The sequence below is a fragment of the Danio aesculapii genome, chromosome 19, assembly GCF_903798145.1.
Source record: "Danio aesculapii chromosome 19, fDanAes4.1, whole genome shotgun sequence".
In the NCBI taxonomy this organism is placed as follows: domain Eukaryota; kingdom Metazoa; phylum Chordata; class Actinopteri; order Cypriniformes; family Danionidae; genus Danio; species Danio aesculapii.
In genome coordinates this window covers 9,298,400-9,322,478 of record NC_079453.1, presented here as the reverse complement: position 1 = coordinate 9,322,478, position 24,079 = coordinate 9,298,400, and the positions used below count along the sequence as shown (strand labels likewise).

The 24,079-nt window shown below is 35.6% G+C and overlaps 1 protein-coding gene across 1 annotated transcript; it reads right to left on the bottom strand.

Annotated features, from left to right (window-relative positions):
* Positions 1-302: 302 nt before the first annotated feature.
* pbxip1a (pre-B-cell leukemia homeobox interacting protein 1a) lies at positions 303-19,585 on the bottom strand. The gene is given in 12 exon segments (XM_056479318.1): positions 303-2,343; positions 2,346-2,429; positions 5,026-5,203; positions 5,339-5,401; positions 5,508-5,539; positions 8,800-8,823; positions 9,002-9,241; positions 10,925-11,537; positions 13,225-13,319; positions 14,445-14,529; positions 14,644-14,740; positions 19,230-19,585. Coding segments are annotated over 11 exon segments (2,259 nt in total). The 5' UTR covers positions 14,710-14,740; positions 19,230-19,585; the 3' UTR covers positions 303-1,564.
* Positions 19,586-24,079: the final 4,494 nt, after the last annotated feature.

Genomic DNA, 24,079 nt, shown 5'->3' with positions numbered 1-24,079 from the left:
AGAAATATACCATTTATATTAATGTTGGCGATTAATTCAATGCAGTACGTTTACTCTACACCTCTATCCCGTTTCCTAAATGTTGTCAATGGAAAGAGCTGTCATCAGGGAAACTTCATCTGATAAGTCCATCCAAAACTTACTCAGCACCAACTGACATGCTGGAACGAACACACACACACACACACAGTCTTGACCTTATTAGGAGGTCAATTTGACTTTGTAAAGAGTATAAAACAAAACAGTGACATAATTGAAAATAGAAGAGACCATAAACAAAGTAGTTTCTCAATAACGAATAATTCTCAAGGCAATGGTACATGGTTTTAATAATCATCAAAAATTGTTCATATTGATACATTGTGACATTTGGTCTTCCTTTGAAATGGTATTAAATTTTCCATCATCCATCATCATAAATATCACTGTGTGCCGTCTGATAACTTACCTTAAATTAGGAGTTAAATTACTTTGTCTTTATATTTACAAATTGAACAAGAAAAGGCCATAATTCAATTCATCCCTCCCCAAAAGAGATACAACAAAACAAAAACACACAGCAATAAATCAAATGATCATGATTGATTACAATGGCTCTTTTCCTAGGATAGAAAGAGGATATAAATAAAACGTCACCACAGTGCAAACTAATCCATTCTTGAAACTCTCGGTTTTCATTCAAAGTGTTCACTTCAGTACTGTGCTCACTAGTAAAGGCACAAAAGCTAACGTGTCAAATTCCTAAAAAAATAATAATGATAACAACATTCAAAGATTTTGGGTTCTCATAAACATTAGGTTGAGCAGAACTTAAGTCGGGATGGAAACCGAAAAACTGAAAGTTTACAATGACCTCTAAAACCTCTAGCGAAAACAAAACGTAAAAAGAAACCAGTCCGACTCTAGCTTACTAAGCAAAAGCATGAGATCAGTGCGAAGAAACCAGGATTTTAATAATAAATAAAATGTAAATAAAAAAATCCTTCACATCTAAAATAAAATGAGACATTCGGCATTATTTCTAAATGAAACAGTTCAAAAATCAATTGACTTGTTTCTTTATTTTGTTAAACACAAGAAGATAACTTTGAATAACGATCTTATGCTGTGTTCAACAGAAGAAAGAAACTGGTGAAGGCTTGGAACCACTTCAGCATGAGTTTAACTTTATATTTGGGAGAACTTTTCCTTTTCAGACCAATATAAAAGGACATTCTTCTCCGATCTCATTGCACGTACCCATTTAAGCGTTAATCTCGTTCACAACTCCATATGTACTAGCAGACCGATCCATCCCAAAGTAAAGCGGTTTCATTCACATGGCAACATGACATTTTTACACTGCAAGCAGGAGTCAAAGGGTTTGGCGTTGAAGAACAGGACTAATGGAGGTAGCTTACAACAAAACACCCAAAACACAGGTGGGACTTCACTAATGACAAGACTCTTCTCCTCACACACACACACACACAAACTACATCTACAGTCCATGAAGATCAGGGAAAGTATCATTTCTTTTTGCTTTCCTTCACTTGGTGTATTTTCTCCCACTCAAGATTCTACATTACGCCGAAATGGCGGCAAACTTTAACAGCGCCTCCTTCTCAAACTCCTCCATCTCTTCTTCCAAGGAATCATTGTCAAGTTGCTCGTCTGCCAGATCTTCCAGGATATCAGCCACATCCTCGGCAAACTCGCTGAAAAGCATTCTGTCGTGGGCGAAAACGCCACCGCTGAAGAACTGGGCTGTGAGCCGTTTGAGAGACTCCTTGTTTTCTTGAGGAAGTGCCTCTAATTTGCTTGTGTAGATCTTGAGGAGATCCTGAAACTCCGGCAGCTTCACGGGAACGAGACCTTCGGCGTCTGCGCAGTTGGAAACGCCACGACAGCCTTCAGCCGGATGTCGGTTCCTTCGGAGCTTCTCTTCTTGGTGTCTCCAGAAGTCTGCATTCTCATGATGGTGCTGATGTTTGGAAGGCTTAGCATCCCAAGGTCTTTCCTTCTGTCGTCGTTCCCGCTCCTGCCTCCTCTCGTCCTTCTTGTGGTCCCAGTCTTCTTTGTACTTCACGAGATGCTCTTTCCGCTTGTCTTTGCCGTGTTTCCCTCTCTCAGCCTCTCCATCTTTCTTCCAGTCGTGTTCCTTCTTTCTGCCCCATTCCTTCTTGTGTTTCCTCTTCCAGTCCTCGCGTTTGCCCAGCTGCTCCACCTGTTTGGACAGTCTCTTCTGCATCTCCACCAGGCTCTCCCTCAATCCCTGCTTGTTCCAGCTCGGCTTCTTCATTCCCTCCAGACGCTTCCGACTCTCCTCCAAAAGAGCTTTTTGACGCTTCAGTTCTTCCTTTTGTCGCAGTGTTTCTCGGCTTCTTCTGGAACAGAGTCAGTGGTGGAAGGAGGGTCGGAGTCAGGGATTTTTTGTGCGAGATCTTCAGCTGAGGAGAATGAACAGAAAGAAGAAAACTTGGTCTGTGTGAAATCAAAATTTGCAATGTTTATTTTGCTAGCACACATTGTTATTCTCTAGGTGAACCTTTAATTTGTGCAAGTTAATCCACTGAAAAAAAGGTTGTTTTGGTAATCTTCAATCAAAGGTTGCATCCGAAATCGCCTACTAAGTAGGTACTGCATTTGAATTTAAATGTACTACTCGACCATTAGAAAAGTATGTCCTATACAGTATGAATATGAGTAGTATGAATGGAATTTGCATGTACTACATCTGCCATTTTGTCATCATCAAGTGACCGACCCATGTCAATTGCGTCGCTTCACTCCCATTTATGAATTCTCTCGCGATGAATCATGGGATATAGTAGTTGACATCGAATGTGCATTTGATCTTGCCAAAAGTAGTAGGTCATCCGGGTACTTCTCGCATACTGATTTTTGAATTCTCTGAATTAAAATTAGCTCATATACTGTTTTTAGCGTAGTATATAGTATGGAAGTATGCGATTTCAGATGCAGCCATAGTCTAACCTTTGCTTCGGAGTTTGGAGTGATGTCAGTTTTGACGACTGATGATGTCAGTTTGACGACTTTTGCAACAATATTTTTAACCACGCCCCTCTTACTGCTATTTTGCTAGAAGAGAATGATGCACAAAAAAAAAGCCCCACCCCCTACTCAATATTCCATTCCAGTTGGATGTACATCAACATACAGTAATGAAAGTCTCGGCAACTTCCATTTCACATAGACTTAAATAAATAAATAAATGTATATGTATATATATGTATATATATATATATATAGATCCATCCATCCATCCATATATATATATATATATATATATATATATATATATATATATATATATATATATATATATATATATATATGTATGTATATATATATATATATATATATATATATATATATATATATGTATATATATATATATATATATATATATATATATATATATGTATATATATATATATATATATATATATATATATATATATATATATATATATATATATATATATATATATATATATATATATATATATATATATATATATATATAGTAGACCATGAAATAGACTTTTCACCTTTAGGGCTAAAACTGAATTAAATGAAAAAATGAATTAAATTTACATAATTATTAGTACATGAAAGTAAATTTATGCAACAAATGCTGTAATGCACTATCAGAAAAATATGAAAAACAGATTAACATTTATTAAATATTTATGTTTTCATATAAAACTTTCAGTCAGATTTAGATGATTAGAAGACTAATCTAAATATCTAAATGTACAAATTAAAAAGACATTTGTGTGAATATATTCTAATCTATAAAATGTATAAGTAATATTGCGAAAATACTTCTAAATTTAAAATGGTTCACTGTCATTCATTTATTCATTCACTTTCCTTCGACTTAGTCTCCCTTTCAGAGGTTGACACAGCAGAACGAACCGCCAACTATTCCAGCATTTGTTTTACGCAGCAGATGCCCTTCCGACCGCTACCCAGTACTAGAAAACGCCCATACACACTCATTAACACACACAGGCCAATTTAGTTTATCCAATTCACCTATAGCACATGTCTTTGGACTGTGGGGGGAAACCGGAGCACCTGGTGGAAACCCACGCAAACACTTACAAAATCCACAGAGAAATGCCAACTCACCCTGCCAGGACTCATATCAGTGACCTTCTTGCTGTGAGGCGACAGTACTAAACACTGAGCCACCGTGTCACCCATTCATTTTAATTAATAAATTTTTTATAATTGCAATTTATTTCTGTGACGGCACAGCAAATCTTTCAGCATCATTACTCCAGTGTCAGTGGCAAATGAGGCTTCAAAAATCATTTGAACATGCAGACCTTCTCCAAAAACATGTCATATTATCATCAGTGTTGGAATCTAACTGTTAAATTGTGTTACACTTTTGATTAACAGAAAACCGAAAGGACACAGTTCATTTAGAATGCATATCACTTATAACAAATGTCTTTAGTGTCACTTTTTTTTAATAAATACACGCATCTTTGTTATTATTATGATTTTTTTAAAATAATTTAGTGTAATGGCTTGGGCGTCACAGTGGCGCAGTGGATAGTGCTGTTGCCTCACAGCAAGAAGTTTGCTGGTTCGAGCCCCGGCTGGGTCATCTGGTATTTCTGTGTGGAGTTTGCATGTCCTCCCCATGTTCGCGTGGGTTTCCTTCAAGTGCTCCATGTGCTGTAGGTGAATTGGTTAAGCTAAATTGTCTGTAGTGTATGTGTGTATGTCCTGGTCCTCCAGGTTGGGGGTTGAGCATTAGGCTAACAACTTACCTCATAAAAACTAGATGTTACGAAACACCAATATGGTGCGGCTAAATATCAACTTCGATATAAAATGCCCTGGGATTAAGTAAGTGTAATGGCTGACAAAATATAGCTTATAGCCCCACCATCATCTCTGTAAACTTTTACATTCAAAGCCCTATCCAACTCATCCAAATTTAGACTTTTAAAATTCAAATACAATTCATGTGCCATTACTTCTCCTCCTCTCTCATTTTACCTGTTAGTTTTGTAAGCTCAGCAACTCTTGCTCTCAGCGTCTGTAGTTCCTCTTTTAATCCAGGCAGATCAGACAGTTGTTCTTTTAATTTAATGTTCTCGTTTTCCAGCACTCCTTTTTCATTGCTATGTGCTTGTGATGCCATCTTCAGAGCCTGGTCCAGCTCCTCTTTCTGTGACTAATCAAAAGAAAGTACAAAATCAACAAAGTTCAACATCTGACAACAGTCTGCCAGTTAATACTTGACAATATGGCAATTAGTAAATAGCATGACATTAAATTGGAAACATTTATATATATACACGTTTCCAACCTCAATCTGGGCCTCCAATATATTAATTTGTTTATTCTCTTGAACAAGTTTATCAAGAAGTTCCTGGAAACAGAAAAACAAGTCAGAGAAGGCCAAAGGAGAAATAATGTACATGTTGATTGATAATCATAAAACAGAGCAAAAGCAGAAAATGAAGTAAAGCACTAACCTGGTCACTTAATTCTGTTCCATCAATATCATCTGAGAGAGAGAAAAAATGGATTTGTAATGTTTATTGAGATTTCACAGGTTGAATCATATATGTGAATTATAGGTGTTAATGTTAAAATCTCAAATGCTGAAAAAATGAAATGTCAAAGCCAACACGGTTATTGCAAACATTGTTATTGTATTGTTTTTCCTGGATATCTGATCACACACACACAGCAACACACTGCAAAAGGAATCAATTCGATGTTAAATCACTATTTTTCAAAATGGTTTCCTCATCTTTGACATTTGCAGGTACAGATTATTTGCTTTATTTGCTATTAAAAGTGTCTAACTTTGGAATATACTTTATGGACATTTTGAATATAAAGAGAGATAATTTACCTCAGATCTTGGAAATAAATTTGAAGAAACATCAACACTAAAACCAACAAGTGTATTACATAAGAAAGTATCTGTCAGTGTTTGCGTTTAATAAGCATATGTATAATTAATTGCGTTTACAATCGTTTAATATTTACAAATTATTAACACCCATTTTGTTTTGAATGCAGTGTGCTTGCAGTGAAACCCCACCCATGTGCTCTTCTGATTGGCAGTGACCTCTGACAGACAAATTGCTTCTCGTTGGAAACTGGTACTAAATAATTCGTTTTGTTTTTTAATGATGATAAAATTAATTAGTCAATAAATACAAAAAAAATGAATCATGGTTTTTACAAACATTTTAATTTAACACAATGCACGATTCACACGGGGCTTCAGTGTCAACGTTTCCCATTCATTTTGAATGGGTGACTTAAAGCATTGCCGAACTGAATTGTGGATCCATTGGCTTAGCTGCGGGACTCTCAACTTTTCAAGCACCATCGGAAGTGTCAGCCAATCAGATCGCTTTAGGCAAATACCCCAGCTCAGACATTTTATTGGCTGACACTGCTATGACCATCACGTCAGCCTTAGCTTCAGACATGCCCTCTGTCAAGCGTTGACGCTGAAGCCCTGTGTGAATCGGGCGCAAGTGTTTTCAACATTAATGAAACATTATGTAAAATTTATGACCTTTACATAAATTAGTTACGTTTTTAAATATATTAAAACAGAAAGCAGTTGTTTTTATCTATAATAATAATATTCTGTAATAATAACTGTATTTATCTTTTATAGATTTTTTTTAAAACAAATGAAAGAAAAAAATAAGTTTACCAAAGTTTTTTTATTCATTAATGTGTAAATGCACATCAAAAACAACTGTTCTATACAAAAAAGTATCAATAACTTTTCATGTTAACCCTGACAAAGTCTACAATATGTCAGGGTCAGACTCCACAATATCAACCCAATTTTCTACACAATCTGTTCTGTTCAATGTAAACCTCAATAAAGTGTCGATAATGCTATAATTATATTTTTTTTATAAACAAAGAACGGCAACCATTGGCATATCTGTAATTAAACCTGGTGATTTTTTCTGTTAACAAGACAACCAGTACAAAACACAGCACTTCGGTAGACATTGTTTGTTTACGCTGTTGTTTCTAGTAGTCAGTCCACCTTCTCAATGTCAATAAAGGTGTTTGTTTAGAGACTGTGATGATCGTGACAGACAAAAATGTGTAGTAGTGTAATCTGAAGCATGCAATAGTGTCAGCAGAATATCAGCCTTAAGCCATTTCAGGGTGAGATGAGCACTAAAAGGTGATGGGTGTCATTTCTAGCCACAAGTAGCACTGAATTTGGTTTATTTGAGTGGTCTTAACAGCAGCATACAACTGAAGACAAAATTAACAGCCTGCCTTTTAATTCTTAAGTGGAGAGAATGGAGAGAGGACACATTTTTAAACAATAGCTATATTTTAAACAATAGCACTATTAATTAATAGTAACAGTAAAATAATGGTCTTCTAGTTAATGTCAATTAATGTATTTACTATCATGAACAAACATTTAGTAATACAGCAATGTTTATATAGTAATACATAGTTTATATAGTAATACACCAACAAACAATTAGTGATACTTTTATTATGGTATCTTTGTTAATGTTAGTTGATGTTATTTAAATGCAATAACATTACAGCTCAGAGTTAACAAGCACAACTTTGGATGTTAATAATGCATTAGTTAATGTTGAACTACGGTTAGTGCTTTACGAGATTATTCATACTTTATTTAAATGGACCATTATTCTAAAGTGTTATCGTTTTAATAACTAATTTCTAATAACTCATTACTTTCATCTTTGCCATGATGACAATACATAATATTTTACTAGATATTTTGCAACAAAACTAGTATTCAGCTAAAGTTCTTAAAGGATTAACAAGATTAATTAGGAAAGTCTTTGGACAACAGTGATTTGTTCTGTACACTGTGAAAAACACTGGGTTCCACTCAATTTCTTCATGTTGTCAATATTTTATGGTTACTCCACGTAAATTTGTAAAAATGATTAAGTTGTGTGAAAAAAACTTTAAGCAAAAAAAAAAAAGAAGTTCTTTTACATTTTCAAATAAGTAGTTTGAAGAAGCAGCAAAAGTAATTAAGTATAGCCAAAAAAAGTCTTAAAGAGGCTAATAATATCGACCTTAGCAGTTTTAATATCTATCTATCTATCTATCTATCTATCTATCTATCTATCTATATATATATATATATATATATATATATATATATATATATATATATATATATATATATATATATATATATATATATACACACAGTTAAGGTCAGAATTATTAGCTTTTCTGTTAAATAAAATACTTTATATTTTCCCCCAATTTCTGTTTAATGCTCAGAAGATTCTAGCCAAAATAAAACAAATAGGACTTTCTCTAAAAGAAAAAAATATATAGGAAATACTGTGGAAAAAAAAAATCATTGCTCTGTTAAACATCACTTAGAATATATTTTGAGAAAAAAAAACATTTCACAGGCTATTTATTTGGTCTTCAACTGTATATTTGTAGAGACATGTTTGTCCGAGCAGTGGAAGAGATGCTAAACAGTATATCCAGTGGCACAGAAATTGAACACAGTTAACTTGTGAAAAGTAAAAGCAACCAGCTGATAAGCCCCTTAGTAAAGCAGTGCATGATGAATGATGAAGTAGGCTGTTGACAGAGGTTGCCCTGCAGTGAATTAACCTATTTTGGTATCATTTTATAGGATTGAGTTAGTGATTTGACCAAACTCTACCATTAGAACTGAAGGGCAATTCCCATCTACAGCTCAAACACAAGCATATACTGCCACCTATAGTTCAGAAGCTCACACTACAAACCTACCATCCGCCAGGTCAAACACAGAACCTGCAGGCACAACAACATCAACACAACCATTGAAAACAGTAAATTAATGCTCTTTCTTCAAAACACAATGTGGCATGTAATAACGACTATGAATATGAATTGTGGGATGTCATATGCAAATGATTTGACCAATTATAAAATGTGATTTAGATTTGTGACCCCATAAAAACAAACTTACCTGAGAAAAAGAAGGACCCAACACAGAGCAGGACGAGAGCGCCCACTATGAGCTGATTGAGAGAGAAACCTCGCTTCTCCTCCTTCCTGGCGGGCAGGTTGAATTCCTCCTCTTCTCCTTCCTCTTCCTCCTCATCGGAGCTGCGCTTCAGCACTATGGTAGGTTGAACATGTCTGAATCGCAGACCATCATCATCATCATCTGCTGAGGAGAATGCTGGAAATTCAGCACCAAGAGATTCTAGATGACAAAGAAAAATAATAATAATATAATATAATGTCAAACTCAAGGACACTCATTCACAGCAAAAAAATTTAAATCTAAAAAAAAAAAGCTGAAATTATCTTCCAAAATAGGTAAAATAATTTTTTTTTTAAAAGTTTAATATTGTTATCTTCAGTTTGAAATAAGATTATTTTATTTGCCCTAGTGGTAGATACTTTTGCTTGTTTTAAAGAAAAACCTACTTAATTTTGCTCAAAATACCCATCAGATAATTTATTATACCTTCCAGAATCTGCCCATTTTGGTGTCTGAATACAGTGTAGCTGTTTTTGTAGCCTGTGGCTTTAAGGCCCAATCCCAATTCTACCCCTACACCTTATTTTGCGCGTGCACGCCAAGGGGTAGGGGTGTCCCAATTCTCTTTAGCTTGAAGGTGTAGGGCTAAGGGGAAGGGGTGAATAGCCCTTCGAACGAAGATTTTTCAGGACCATACTCGAAACCCAGGGGTAAGAAAAATTTCCCAGAATACACCAGCAGTATTGCTGAACTCGGAAGCAAGGAGATCCATAAATTAGTATTTTTTGTCATTATTACAAATTTTTACGACAAACAAATATGTTTTAAAGGGCACCTTTGGTGAAAAATCTACTTTTCAAGCTGTTTGGACAGACATATGTGTAGGTATAGCTAGGTATATGTTTGTGTATATATATATATATATATATATATATATATATATATATATATATATATGTGTGTATGTATGTGTGTATGTATGTGTGTATGTATGTATGTGTGTATGTATGTGTATATATATATATATATATATATATATATATATACACATACATACATATATACACATACATACATATATACACACACACACACACACACATACATATACAAACACACACACAAACGCATGCAATTTTGTTCTCTGCAGCCAATTATATTTACAAAAGCAATGTAATATGTTTAAAAAAGTGTCTTTAATGTTTCAAAAAGCTAAAAATATAAACAAAACCTAATGAAATATATGAAATATTTTTTTAAATACAGAATATGGGTGAAATAATGTTCCACTGTAACTCAGAGTAAGATAGATTTACATTGATTTATTTACCAATTCATTCATTCATTCATTCATTCATTTTCCTTCGGCTTAGTCTCCTTAGTTGCCACATTGGAATGAACCGCCAACTATTCCAGAATATGTTTTAGGCAGCGGATACCCTTCAAGCCACAACCCAGTACTGGTAAACACCCTTACACACACAAACACACACCGGCCAATTTAGCTATTTCAATTCACCTATAGCGCATGTCTTTGGACCCTGGGGGAAACCGGAGCACCCACACAAACACGGGGAGAACACGCAAACTCCACACAGATATGCCAACTAACCACTGAGCCACCATGCCGACAAATGCAGACAAATGAGTTGAACTAATGCTTTGCCAGTTTTTTTTGCTAATACTAATTAAAAATTATTAGCATTTTGGTACTGCACTGATGCTTAATTTGAGTCTTTAAATACATCATCAAATGTTTTTTCTAGGTAAAAATATTTAAATGTTATATAAACTGTTGATATTTTCAATGACATATCATCTTCTCTAAATCTAATTAAAAAATAAAGTAAAAGGTGATTTTTTGTACACATAATCCTACTTAAACATGTTTTAAGACTGTACCTGGTTCTCTGATCACATCAGGGAATTTCTCAGGCAGTTCGATGTCTTCCTTCTGAAAACTAGGCTCCTCCTCACTTTCAATTGAACCAATGGTTTCTGGATATGGGCTGTCAGGGGTGGGGCTTTCCAATGTGGTCCCAAAACCAGTATCATCTTCAGAGGGCGGAGCCAGAGGGGGGGTTTCAGGAGCAGGATGTACATCAGCATGAATATCAAGCACAGGGATTGCAGAATCACCCCTGGTATTGTGGGCGTGGCTTATCTCGGCTGAATCTTCAGGGGTGGAGCTTAATTCTCTGAAGGGTTCAGGGGTGGAGGTGATTTTGGGTTCTAGTTGAGAGGCAGGGCTTTCTTGGATTGGAACGTGCTGACCGGGGAAGACATCAGTAACGTCCTCTTCAGGGGGCTCATCGAGGACTGACTCCTCTGAAAACTGGAAGGCTGATTCTGTAGCGATGCTGAAGGGAACGGCACCCAGAAGGTCACTGTCCGGCGGAGAACTGGTGATGGTGTCGTGGATGATAGGAGCATGGATCTCAGGATCAAGCTCAACCTCGGGAGGACCAGATGCTGCCATTTCCTCAAAGAAATCTGGGGATGTTTCCTGGCAAATCTGCAAATCAGACAACATAATATTGTTGTGTTTTAGGAGAGGGCAGTTTAAGAAACAAGCAAACTCTCAAACTGCCATGACAAGCACCACCTTTACTAGGATTAGCATATAAATTACTTAAAGAAAACAGGTGTGAAATAGTAAAAGAAATACTGTGTTCTCTGTCAGATGTAATTTCAAGCACACACCTAAATGAGTGCTATTATATTATATTTTAAACTTCCATGACATAAAAGAACAGTTTTTGCCGGTGAGACCGTCTGACACTGCTGATTGAAAATGTTTTCTGGTAATTTGTGTGCTAGTCTAATTTCAATATGAAATTTATTTGAGACCTTCACTAGTCCTGGTCTTAACAGTAACAATAAATTGTGCACAGCCTAAATTACAAACTGGGAAACCCACTACAGCAAAAATCAACCCCTGCTTCATTTTGCTTGGGAACTAACATAGTTGGAACCAAAGTTTAGAGCACTGCGTTTCCTGGAAATCTCTCAAGCAATGGATTCTACATTCCAATTGGTTGCCACCGAATCACGACCTAGTTCATCACAATTTAACTCTTGATGTCTATACTACCCAATACGGACCACTCTGCTGTTCACATTGAAAATGAATCACATCCGGTGTCTTTGACGACCTTGTCGGCGGTGATGTGAACACACCATTATATGTACAGTTCTTACAATAGCCTTTTTTCCTGTAAAGTTTTCAATTATAAAGAAGCTTTTGTGGAATGTAAATTTTTTAGGCATGTTAAAGTTTTTTTGTTGAATCGTTGATGCCAATGAGACGCTATTGCACCGGAGAAACCTTTTCACAGTTCCTAGAATAGAGGTGTCAAACTCAGTTTAGTGCTCAACACACAAACCATGTCGATTTCAAATAAGCCTAAAGGGTCTATCTGGTTTAATTAGGGTTGGAGCTAAACTCTGCAGAGAGTTCCCCAACACCAGGGTCTTAGAACTATTGTGGCAAATACCAGCTTTGTGTCGTGCAAATTATATACTGGTTAAAAAAAAAATTCCCTCTGCTTGGTGACAAGTAATTCTAATCTAATGAAGCACCACGTCACCACGTGCCGCCACAAAAGTGTGATAATGTAAGCTCTACTACTAAAGGAGAAGACGAAGGCACGACGTCGAAGCAAATAAAACTTAATTTTTCTCCAGCACCAACACTTATTACTCAGACAGAATTAAACAAAATAATATCTACATATATAGTTGAGAACATGCTGTCGTTGTCTCTCACATTGTCCCACAACAACATTAAAATAGCGTAGATTAGCGTACAATGTTTTATATTTATTTTAGAGTCATTTGACAAATTAGGTTTTTTTAAGTAATGCAAAAGTTATTCAATAGTTACTTTCCCTGGTAATTAGTTACTTTTATAATGATGTAAATCAGTTACTATTTGTGAGAAGTAACTGGTAACTATAACTAATACACTTTTAAAAAGAAACGTGCCCAACACTGCCAAAGATGTCAATAAAAATCATTGTTTTAAATGCATTGATGGGATTTAAAACACTTCATCACTTGCAAAACTCCACTTATAATTCTTAAAGGTTGTATTTTTAACCAAATCAGATTTATGCAGTGCGAGTGAAACACAAAGAGCGCAAAACAAATACTGTTAAGGCAGGAGTAGAGAATGACTGAATGTCATGTGCTGTACATACCGGCGATGGAGCACTGACCTGCTGACCCTCCTCTGACAAAACGGGCTCCAGAATTGGAGTCTCAGGGTCGTGTGACCTTGCCTCCAAAGAGCTCCCTGAAATAAACACAGTTTCTCATTACAACACCTACAAACTCATGTTAGAATTATAATCCTAAGTTGAAATTACATAATTACACAGTCTCTAATACACTGTAAAAAAATGCTGGGTTCTGTCAGGACAACATGAAGGAATTAAGTTACATTATTAGTTTTTACAAATTTAAGCAGATTGAATACAATTAAATTGTCACCAAAACTCAAGAATTGTGTTGTTTTAGCTCATTTTAAGTGGGTAGTTTGAACAAACAGCGGTCACACTTTATTTTGGTCCGTTTGTTGAATTTAAGTCACATTGCATCTACATTCCAACCAATTCTCATTAGATTATAAGTAGACTGTTCGGGGAACTATTTGGGGAACTATTTGGGGAACACAGATTTGGGGAACACAAATGATCACAATTCAATCAGATTCATGGAGGGAAATTATTTAGAAAAATGTAATCAGGTTCTTTATAACACCTAAAATAAAATACTTTCAAACTAGAGATCAAAAAAATGGTGGATGCTGGAAAAAATGTGGAAATGTATTGGCTGATCATTATTTATTTTATTATTAATTAAGATTTAAATAAAGAGATAAATGCAATAATGGGATTAAATCTGGAATGTTATTAACTATGTACCTGAGAATTTACTCTTCAGAAATACCAAAAAAAACGATGCATATCGTAACACACTACTAACATTCGGAAGATCTTCCATCTGTAGATGAATGGTATGATATTGTAAAAGAGGTGTATGACATGGAAGTTCTGACATTTTCTTTGAGACAACAAGTCGTAAATCAGTAAAATTTCTGCATACTGGGGTAAATGGTTGAGAAGAAATGTATCGTTTTAATTTTACTGTGGTGCTTTTATTTTAAATATATTTGGAACCTGTTGATCTTTGATACGTAAACAAAAATTTATATAACAACATTTTATCAATGATAAATACGAATGTAAAAAAGATTGTATTTGGTGACCTTTGACACTTGTTTTTTTGTTTCCATGTTCCTTTAAAAATGTTTTTTTTTTATTGTTGTTGTTTTGTGTTTGTTTTTAAAAATAAATATAAAAAAAACTGATATTCTTAAATATTACTGTTGAAAGAGTAACATTTGAACTACACAAACCTGCTATATCCTCTGACAGACTGGGTGCATCTCCAATGCTTTCTGTCCCATCATCCACTGGTGCTGCTGGGTCAGCAGCAACCTCCTTAAAAAAAAAAAACAGCAAAGACCACATCATTCACTACCCAGCAAGAGTCATTCATAAAAATAAACCGATGATGTCACTGACACAAGCATTTTGACAATGTGGTTTGCAGACCTCTGGGGAGAGAAGAGTCCAGCTGTTACTGGATGACCCGGTGCTGCCGGTGCTGTTATCAGACATGGCCCTCCTGTGGCTCTGCACAGCACCTAGGCTACATTTGATAGAAAACCACAAGCAGAACGATTAGCTTACTAACGGTGTCTACTGACCCGCACAGACTATCATTAATTTGAGAACAAGCACAAGCACTGCTTTCATAATTCCACCTACACACTAACACACTGATGGCTTGAAGGAGTCGTTTGCACAAAAATCAACATTTCTGTTAATTTACTTAATCTCAGGACATCCAATAGGGCTGCAGGATATTGGGAAAAATTACACATTGCGATATTTTTTTATTCTGCGATATATATTGCGATATGAATACAATTTCGTTAGATAAGCTGAATAAATGTTTGTAAAGAATCTATACATTTAGATTAATTAGGGATGACTGTGTGGGAGAGCAAATAAAATATAATAAACAATCTACAAACATAGAAAAATTCAATAAAGAAAAATATGCTAATTAAATAAACAGCATTTTATTGTATTCAAAATGTATTCAGGTATACAGTGATTGAAAAATCAAATGCAAAATAAAACTGCATAGTCTTAGTTTTATAAACAGTTGCATACAATTAATGGTTACTAATTTTTCAGTGTTACAAACGGTACATTTTCTTATACCTGAATGCTATTAAAACCCTCACACAGTCACAGGCCTCAAGAAACACTTGCGAAATGATAAATTATAATCCAGACTCAACATTGCGTATACTCGTGATGTCACGATTGCAAACGATCACATGATATCGATGCTGAAACAATATATTGTGCAGCTCTAACATCCAAGATGAAGATTTAGGTGCCTTTTATTTTCATCTCATCAGATTTTTAGCAAATAAAAGTGTCAATATGTCAAACTAGCAAAACATGCTAAACAAAACAAATACTTGTGGCTTCTGATGAAATATTACAATCTTATGAAGTGAAATGATTGGTCGGTCTAAGCTAGAATGATCCATAAGTGTATTTCCATTAGTAGGCATTGGTATTGATTTAGTTTTGCTTCTATATATTTATATTTATTCGACTCTCAAATTGGGGCACCATGGTGGCGCAGGGATTAGCGCTGTTGCCTCACAACAAGGTTTGCGCCCCGGCTGGGTCAGTTGACATTTCTATGTGGAGTTTACATGTTCTCCCAGTGTTCACGTGGGTTTCCTCTGGGTGCTCCGGTTTCCCCCACAGTCACAAAGACATGTAGTATAGGTGAATCGGGTAAGCTAAATTGGCCGTAGTGTATGTGTGGGTGTGAATGCAAGAGTGTGGGTGTTTTATCACTTCATTTCCCTGATGAATAAAGGGACTAAGCCCACAGGAAAATGAATGAATGAATGGACTTCCAGCAGGCATGGACTTGTATTTTATGAATGACTAAAAACCACCATGGCGACATGGTGGTGCAATAGGTAGTGCTGTCACCTCACAGCAAGAAGGTCACTGGTTCCAGCCTCAGCTGGGTCAGTTGGCATTTCTATGTGGTTTGCATGTTCTCCCCGTGTTCGCGTGGGTTTCCCCCACAGTCCAAAGACATACAGATGAATTGGGTAGGCTAAATTGTCCGTTGTGTATGTGTGTGAATGAGTGTGTGTGGATGTTTCGCAGAGACAGGGCATCCGCTGCATAAAATGTGCTACAATCTCTTTAATGTTCTATTGAAAAGCTTAAAAGTCCAAGATGTCAGGTAGAACAAAAAATTAACCCCAAAAAATAGGCTTTTGGATTTTAAACTGTCCTACTTTTTTAAAATACCACCATTTTAAACCATATTTTTTAGTAAGAACATTTCCAAGTTCAGCCAGAAAACAAAATCATTCCACCTTTTCCTAAGTGCATGTAATTTTGTTTTTATAAAACCATGGTATATCAACTCAGGCTGCGCAATATTGGAAAAATCTGATATTATGGTATTTTATTTTTCCTGCGATAAACATTGCAATACGGATACAGTTTCACATGATAGTTTGAACAGCTCTACTTGACGGTTTTCTCACCTAACAGTATTCAGGTACAGAAATTGAATAAATTGCAATGCAATAAATGCTTTTCTCTCATTTCTAGTCAAAAAATTCTGAGATCAAGTAAAAGTATTGTTTTGTTTTCAACTTAAGAAAAAATAAAGAGTTTTTATTTAACACAAGCAAAATTATCTGCCAGTTGGCGAAGTAAAATAATCTTGTTTTTGCTTTGAAATGTAGATATTTGGTCTAGAAACAAGACCTTTTTTGCATAAATTGTATATTGTTTATATAAATGCAAGAATTTAAAACAATTCTGTGGCTCCTGTTTTTCTATAATTCAGGCTCAACATTGCATATCTTGCGATGTGATTAATACGGGTGTGCACATTGCAATATCGATGCTCAAATGATATATCGTGCAGCCGTCAGCCATAATATCGTAATATCAACTAAGACTAATTATCAAGTAGATCATTTCTTTTATAAGTAAGCTTAAGGTGAAAACATTTGAAACAAAAATGTCTCCTAAGGCTTACAGGTATATAATAATGTGTGATATGCAAAATTTACTTAGTTAACAGTGTTAACACTACAGCTTTTAATCGCTCATTTTATTCAAAATGAATACTTCATTTGTTAATATTTGTTACATATTTAGCACATTGTGTTGGTATCTGATATTATTATATTTTATTTTTCTGCTATAAATATGGCAATATGAATACAGTTTCACATGATAGTTTGAACAGCTCTATTCGACGGTTTTCTGACCTAACAGCATTGAGGTACAGAAATTTAATAAATCACAATGCAATAAATGCTTTTCTTACTTTGCTTTGAATTCTAGTCTGAATATCAAAAAAAAATCTCAGATCAAGTAAAAGCATTGTTTTATTTTTAACTTAAGAAGAAATAGTCAAAATTAAAGAGTTTTTCCTTAAAACAAGCAAAACTATCTGCCAGTCGGGGAAGTAAAATAATCTTGTTTTCGCTTTGGTCTAGAAACAAGACAAAAAGTCTAAGAATATTTTTTTTGTATAAACTGTATATCGTTCATATAAATCAGAGGTGCCCAAACTTTTTCTTATGAAGGGCCAAAAACCAAACTTGATTGAAGATAGTGGGCCGGAGGTAAACATAGTATAAACATAGTAATTTCTCAATTCATTTAATAATATTTGAAAATTACTAGAAAACATTGCTTTGTATAAACTTAACATTTTGTAATTAATTAATTACAGTAAAAACAAAACAAACAGAATTACACTAGTTTTGCCTTGATTTGCTTATCGATGTCTTCTGCATAGTCCTCTATGTGTGACAGTATTACATTGTTTAAAAAGCAGATTTACTAAATTTTATTGAAACATTTAATTTCAGTTTGCTTTTTTGTAGCTCAACAATAAAACAATCTCTGTATTAAAGGCATTCGCCCCAACCATCTCCATCATTCTCAATATCCTCTCAGATGGGATGGTGGGCCAGATCAAAGGTTACAATGGGCCAACTTTGGCCCGCGAGCCCTACGTTGGGCATCTCTGATATAAATACAGTAATTAAATACAATTCTGTGGCTCTTTTTCTTCTGTAACTCAGACTCAACATTGTATATCTTGTGATGTGACTATCATGGGTGTGCACATTGCGATAAAGATGCTGAAACTATATATTGTGCAGCCCTAATATCAACTAAAACTAATAATCAACTGCATAATTTCATTTATAAGCAAGCTTAAGTTGAAAACACTTGAAAAAAAAAGTCTCCTAACGGCTATATAATAATAATGTCTGTTATGCAAAATTTACTTAGTTAATAGTGTTAACCACTACAATTTTCAATCTGACAGTTGTGACAATTTAATTAATGTGTCTGAAAATGTGGAGATGAGCTCATTCATTCAAATGAATACTACATTTGTTAATAGTTGTTACATATTTAGCACATTGTGTTGGTATATTGATAGTGCTGAGTGACACATCCTGAGTGACAAACAACAACACGTATTGTGAGAAAACGAGGAAGCCTGCAAAATAGGAAAATTCTGACCGTGAACAGATTTACTTCAGCAATGCGTAAACAAAATTGTTCAGACATGCTTTGTTGCATTCCACACAAATCAGTGAACCCAAGTACACTCATTATATAATCCACACCACCAGGCGGAACCTTATTTATGCAATTAGAGATAAGCGATGCAGGCAACAAGACAACGATTATACCCATTACATAACAACAGACAAACACAAGCCACGAACAATACACGAAGGACTGCTGCAGTCTATAAAGCCACCCTCTAATAATGTGGCCAAAAATGGTCGGACGGCCTCAGTGCATTCCTGGCCTATTGTTTATCGCGTTTGGATGGAAATATCGGTTTTCAAAACGCGCTGTCATGATGGTGATGCACAGCACTGGATGCGTATTTACATTATGTGCGGTGGCCAGCAGCACGACACAGCATGCAGAATGAACACAGCTCTTCTCCTCCTCGTCGTCTTCCGCATGAAATAAGGATATATACAAGCTCATATCAGATTATACACACGGATGCTATAATACAAAACGCTTACCGTGCTTAAAGTCGAGTCGCGCACGCCTTTTTCCGTCCGCGAAGGTTTGGTTTCTCCACGCCGCGCTCCGTCTCGCGAACTTCGCAACTTCGGGAATTCCGAGTTTGCGTTTTTTCTCCAGCGGGACTCCGGTAGAGATCCGCTCGAACACTAAACTAGCCAATGGGAATAAAGCGTCGTCGAGCTCGCTTCAGCTGTGAGCCTGTGACTGACAAACGCAGGTGAAAGTGACAATCTGAACGTGAAGTGCTCTCTCATCATTAACTTGAGGGAAAGTAAAGACTCCCGACAACCCGCATTAACTCCCTATATATAGGGACAAGACATGTTCTCCCTCCAGCAGTGGACTGACACGTCTACAACAAGAGCTAAATCTGTCGGGACTTCCCAAATGCCAGTCTGCTATCCAGCTGGAGGGGCCTAAATAAATATTGCTCTTGTGTTGCGACATGTTCTTTTGTAATTAACAGATATTGGGATATAGCAAGTACACATGGCTGCTGTTAAGAAACTTCTGGTGGCATCATTACAGTACTGCGGTGTAGTAGGCTAATATAAAAAAGAACAACAACAAACATAACACAGCCTAAATTGTTATTTGTATATGCAAAATTTAAAAATAAAAAAAACAGTATGGTGGGTTTTAAATTTAGATTTTAAACCTGAAAATGTTAATTTGCTATTGAGTTATAGGCTACTCACCTCGGGTCATTCAAACCTCCCCCCCCCCCCCCCCCCCCCCCAAAAAAAAAAAACAGCCAGAAAAAGTAATACCTGTTGGTCCTGATAAAATATTCAGATATTATGAAGTAAAAAGATCAGTCTGTGCAGAAACATTTACATTATTTAAATTGTTTATACCTTTAATCCATAATTTATTAAAATTGTTTTAAAGTTGTAAACAAACTTCATCAGCTCAATGTGACAAAACATTTTCCCTTGACCCTGCTCAGTAGATTAAAGGATTGTTCACTTAAAAAATTTTATTCTGTTATTAGCTCACCCTCATGTCAGTTCAAACCCCTGATTTTTAGAACACAAATGTAATTTTTTTAGATTAAACCTGAGAGCTCTGTTAGCCCTCAATAAATATCAATGGTCCAGCGAAGTTCAAGGTCCAGAAAAGGCACCAAAAACTACGGTGGCCGAGAGAGCTTAACGCACTGCAATTTAAGAAAGCACATGCAATTACAAAAAACACCAGCATATAAAGAAATGATTTTCATCAATTTGACAGCACACATGTTGAAAACTCTCACAAACAACTGAAGAAGCGCAACAATTGGTCACAACACAAACAACTGAAAGAACACACGGTGATTAGTCATGAGTACGATACACTCTATACATATACACATATACACACACGATACACTCCTGTCAGGGTCTAGGATAGAACCCAGGTCTCTGGTGTGAGAAGTCAGTCACGTAACTACTGAGCTACTGGAAGTTGATGAATAAAAACACTATACACATATGAAGTCTATACACACCTGATACATTCCATACATATACACACATGATATACTCCATACATATGCACGAATGATACATTCCATACATATACACACATGATAAATTCTATACACATGCACACATGATACACTCCATACATATGCACACATGATACATTCTATACATATACACACACATGATACACTCCATACATATGCACACAAGATACACTCTCAGAAATAAAGGTACACGAGCTGTCACGGGGGTGGTACCTTTTCAAAAGGTACAAATTTGTAACTACAAGGTCCATATTAATACCTCAAGGGTACATATTGGTACCTAAAAAGTACAAAAGTGTTCCTCTTGAAATTTTTAGGTGCTAATATATACTTTTGAGGTACCAATATGGACCCAAAAGTGTACCTTTTGAAAAGGTACCACCCTAGTGACAGCTCGCGTATCTTTATTTCTGAGAGTGTACATATACACACATGATAAATTCTATACATACACATACGAGACACTCCATACATACGCACACATGATACACTCCATACATGATACACTCCATACACAAACACACACATGATACATTCTATACATATACACATACGATGCACTTTATACATATACACACTACATACATTCTATACATATACACACATGTGATACATTGTACACAAATACACACACGATACACTCCATACATATGCACACATGATACACTCTATACATAAACACACACATGATACATTCTATACATATACACACACTGTCACACTCTATACATTTAGACACATGGTACACTTTATACATATACACACTATACATATAGTATATCATGATACATTGATACATTCTATACACTCCATACATATGCACACATTATACATTCTATACTACATACACTCTAAACATATACACACACAATATACATTCTATACATATACACATACACTATACATATGCACACATAATACACTCCTGTCAGGGTCTGGGATAGAAACCGGGTCTCTGGAGTGAGAGGTGAGTCACGTAACCACTAAACTACTGGAAGTTGATGAATCCAAACACTATATACATATACAGTCTATACACACCTGAAATATTCTATACATATACACATATGATATACTCTATACATATGCACACACAATACATTCTATACATATAAACACACAATACACTCTATAAATTTACACACATGATACACTTTATACATACACGCACATGATACACCCTATACATATACACACATGATATACTCCATATATATACACACATGATACATTCCATACATATACACACCTGATACATTTTATGCACTCTATACATATTCACACAATACAATCTGGAAGTTGATGAACACTCTATACATATACACGCTGTACACACTTGATACATTCTATACATGCACACACACACACGATACATATGCCCACATGATACATTCCCTACATATGCACACATGATACACTCCATACATTTACACTCATGATACATTCTATACATATTCACACAATACAATCTGGAAGTCGATGAATCCAAACACTCTATACATTCTATACATATACACACACTATATACTCCACATGATACACTCTATACATATGCACACATGATACACTCCTGTCAGGGTCTGGGATGGAAACCGAGTCTCTGGTGTGAGAGGTGAGTCACGTAAATAAACACAATACATTTATACAAATATGCATATGCACACATGATACACTCCATACATTTATACTCCTGTCAGGGTCTGGGATAGAACCCCGGTGTCTGGTGTGAGAGGTGAGTCACATTACCCCTGAGCTACTGGAAGTTGAGGTATCCACACACTCCTACAAATACACTCCTGATACATTCTATACACATACACGATACACTCCATACATATATACGCACGATACATTCTATACTTATACACACATGATACATTCTAGACATCCATTGATACATCTTATACATATACACATATGATACGGTCTATACACATACACACACGATCAATTTTATACATATACACACACGATACATTCCATACATATGCCCACATGATACATTCTATACAAATACGCACTCCATACATGATACATATATGCACACTCCATACATGATACATTTTATACATGATACACTCCATACATATACGCATTCTATACATACGCACAGATGATACACCCTATACGGCTACACACACAATACATTCCATACATATACACTCTATACATTATCACACATGATAGACTCCATACACACAATACATATATACACACCATACACTCTATACATATGCACACATGATACACTCCATACATTTTACACTCCTGTCAGGGTCTGGGATAGAACCCCAGTCTCTGGTGTGAGAGATAAGTCACATTACCCCTGAGCTACTGGATATTGAGTAAGCCAAACACTCTATACATATACACTCCTGGTACATTCTATACACACATGATACATTCTATGCATATACACACAATACATTTAAACACTCCATACATGATACATATATACACATAAGCAGACATGATACATTTCATACATGATACATTCCATATACACATACTCCATTTTATACATATACACACCATACATATACGCAGATGATACATTCTATACATATACATACAATACATATACACCATCACACATGATAGACGCCATACATATGCACACATTATACATTCTATAGATATACACACAATACATATATACGCCATACATGATATACATATACACACATTATACACTCCATACATTTTACACTCCTGTCAGGGTCACATTCTATACACACACACACACACGATACATTCTATACATATACACACTCCATACATGATACATTCTATACATATACACACTCCATACATGATACATTTTATACATATGCACACATTTACACTCCTGTCAGGGTCTGGGATAGAACCCCGGTCTCTGGTGTGAGAGGTGAGTCACATTACCCCTGAGCTATTGGAAGTTGAGTTATCCAAACACTCCTACATATACACTCCTGATACATTCTATACATATACACACACAATACATTCCATACATTTACACTCTATACATTAGATTACACTATACATATTAGAACACATGATACACTCCATACATTTTACACTCCTGTCAGGGTCTGGGATAGAACCCAGGTTGCTGGTGTGAGAGGAGAGTCACATTACCCAAACACTCCTATAAATTCTATACATATACACACTCCATACATTCTATACATTTTATACATATACACACATGATACACTCTATACATATGCACACATGATACATTTTACACTCCTGTCAGGGTCTGGGATAGAACCCCGGTCTCTGGTGTGAGAGGTGACTCACATTACCCCTGAGCTACTGGAAGTTGAGTCATCCAAACACACCTGATAC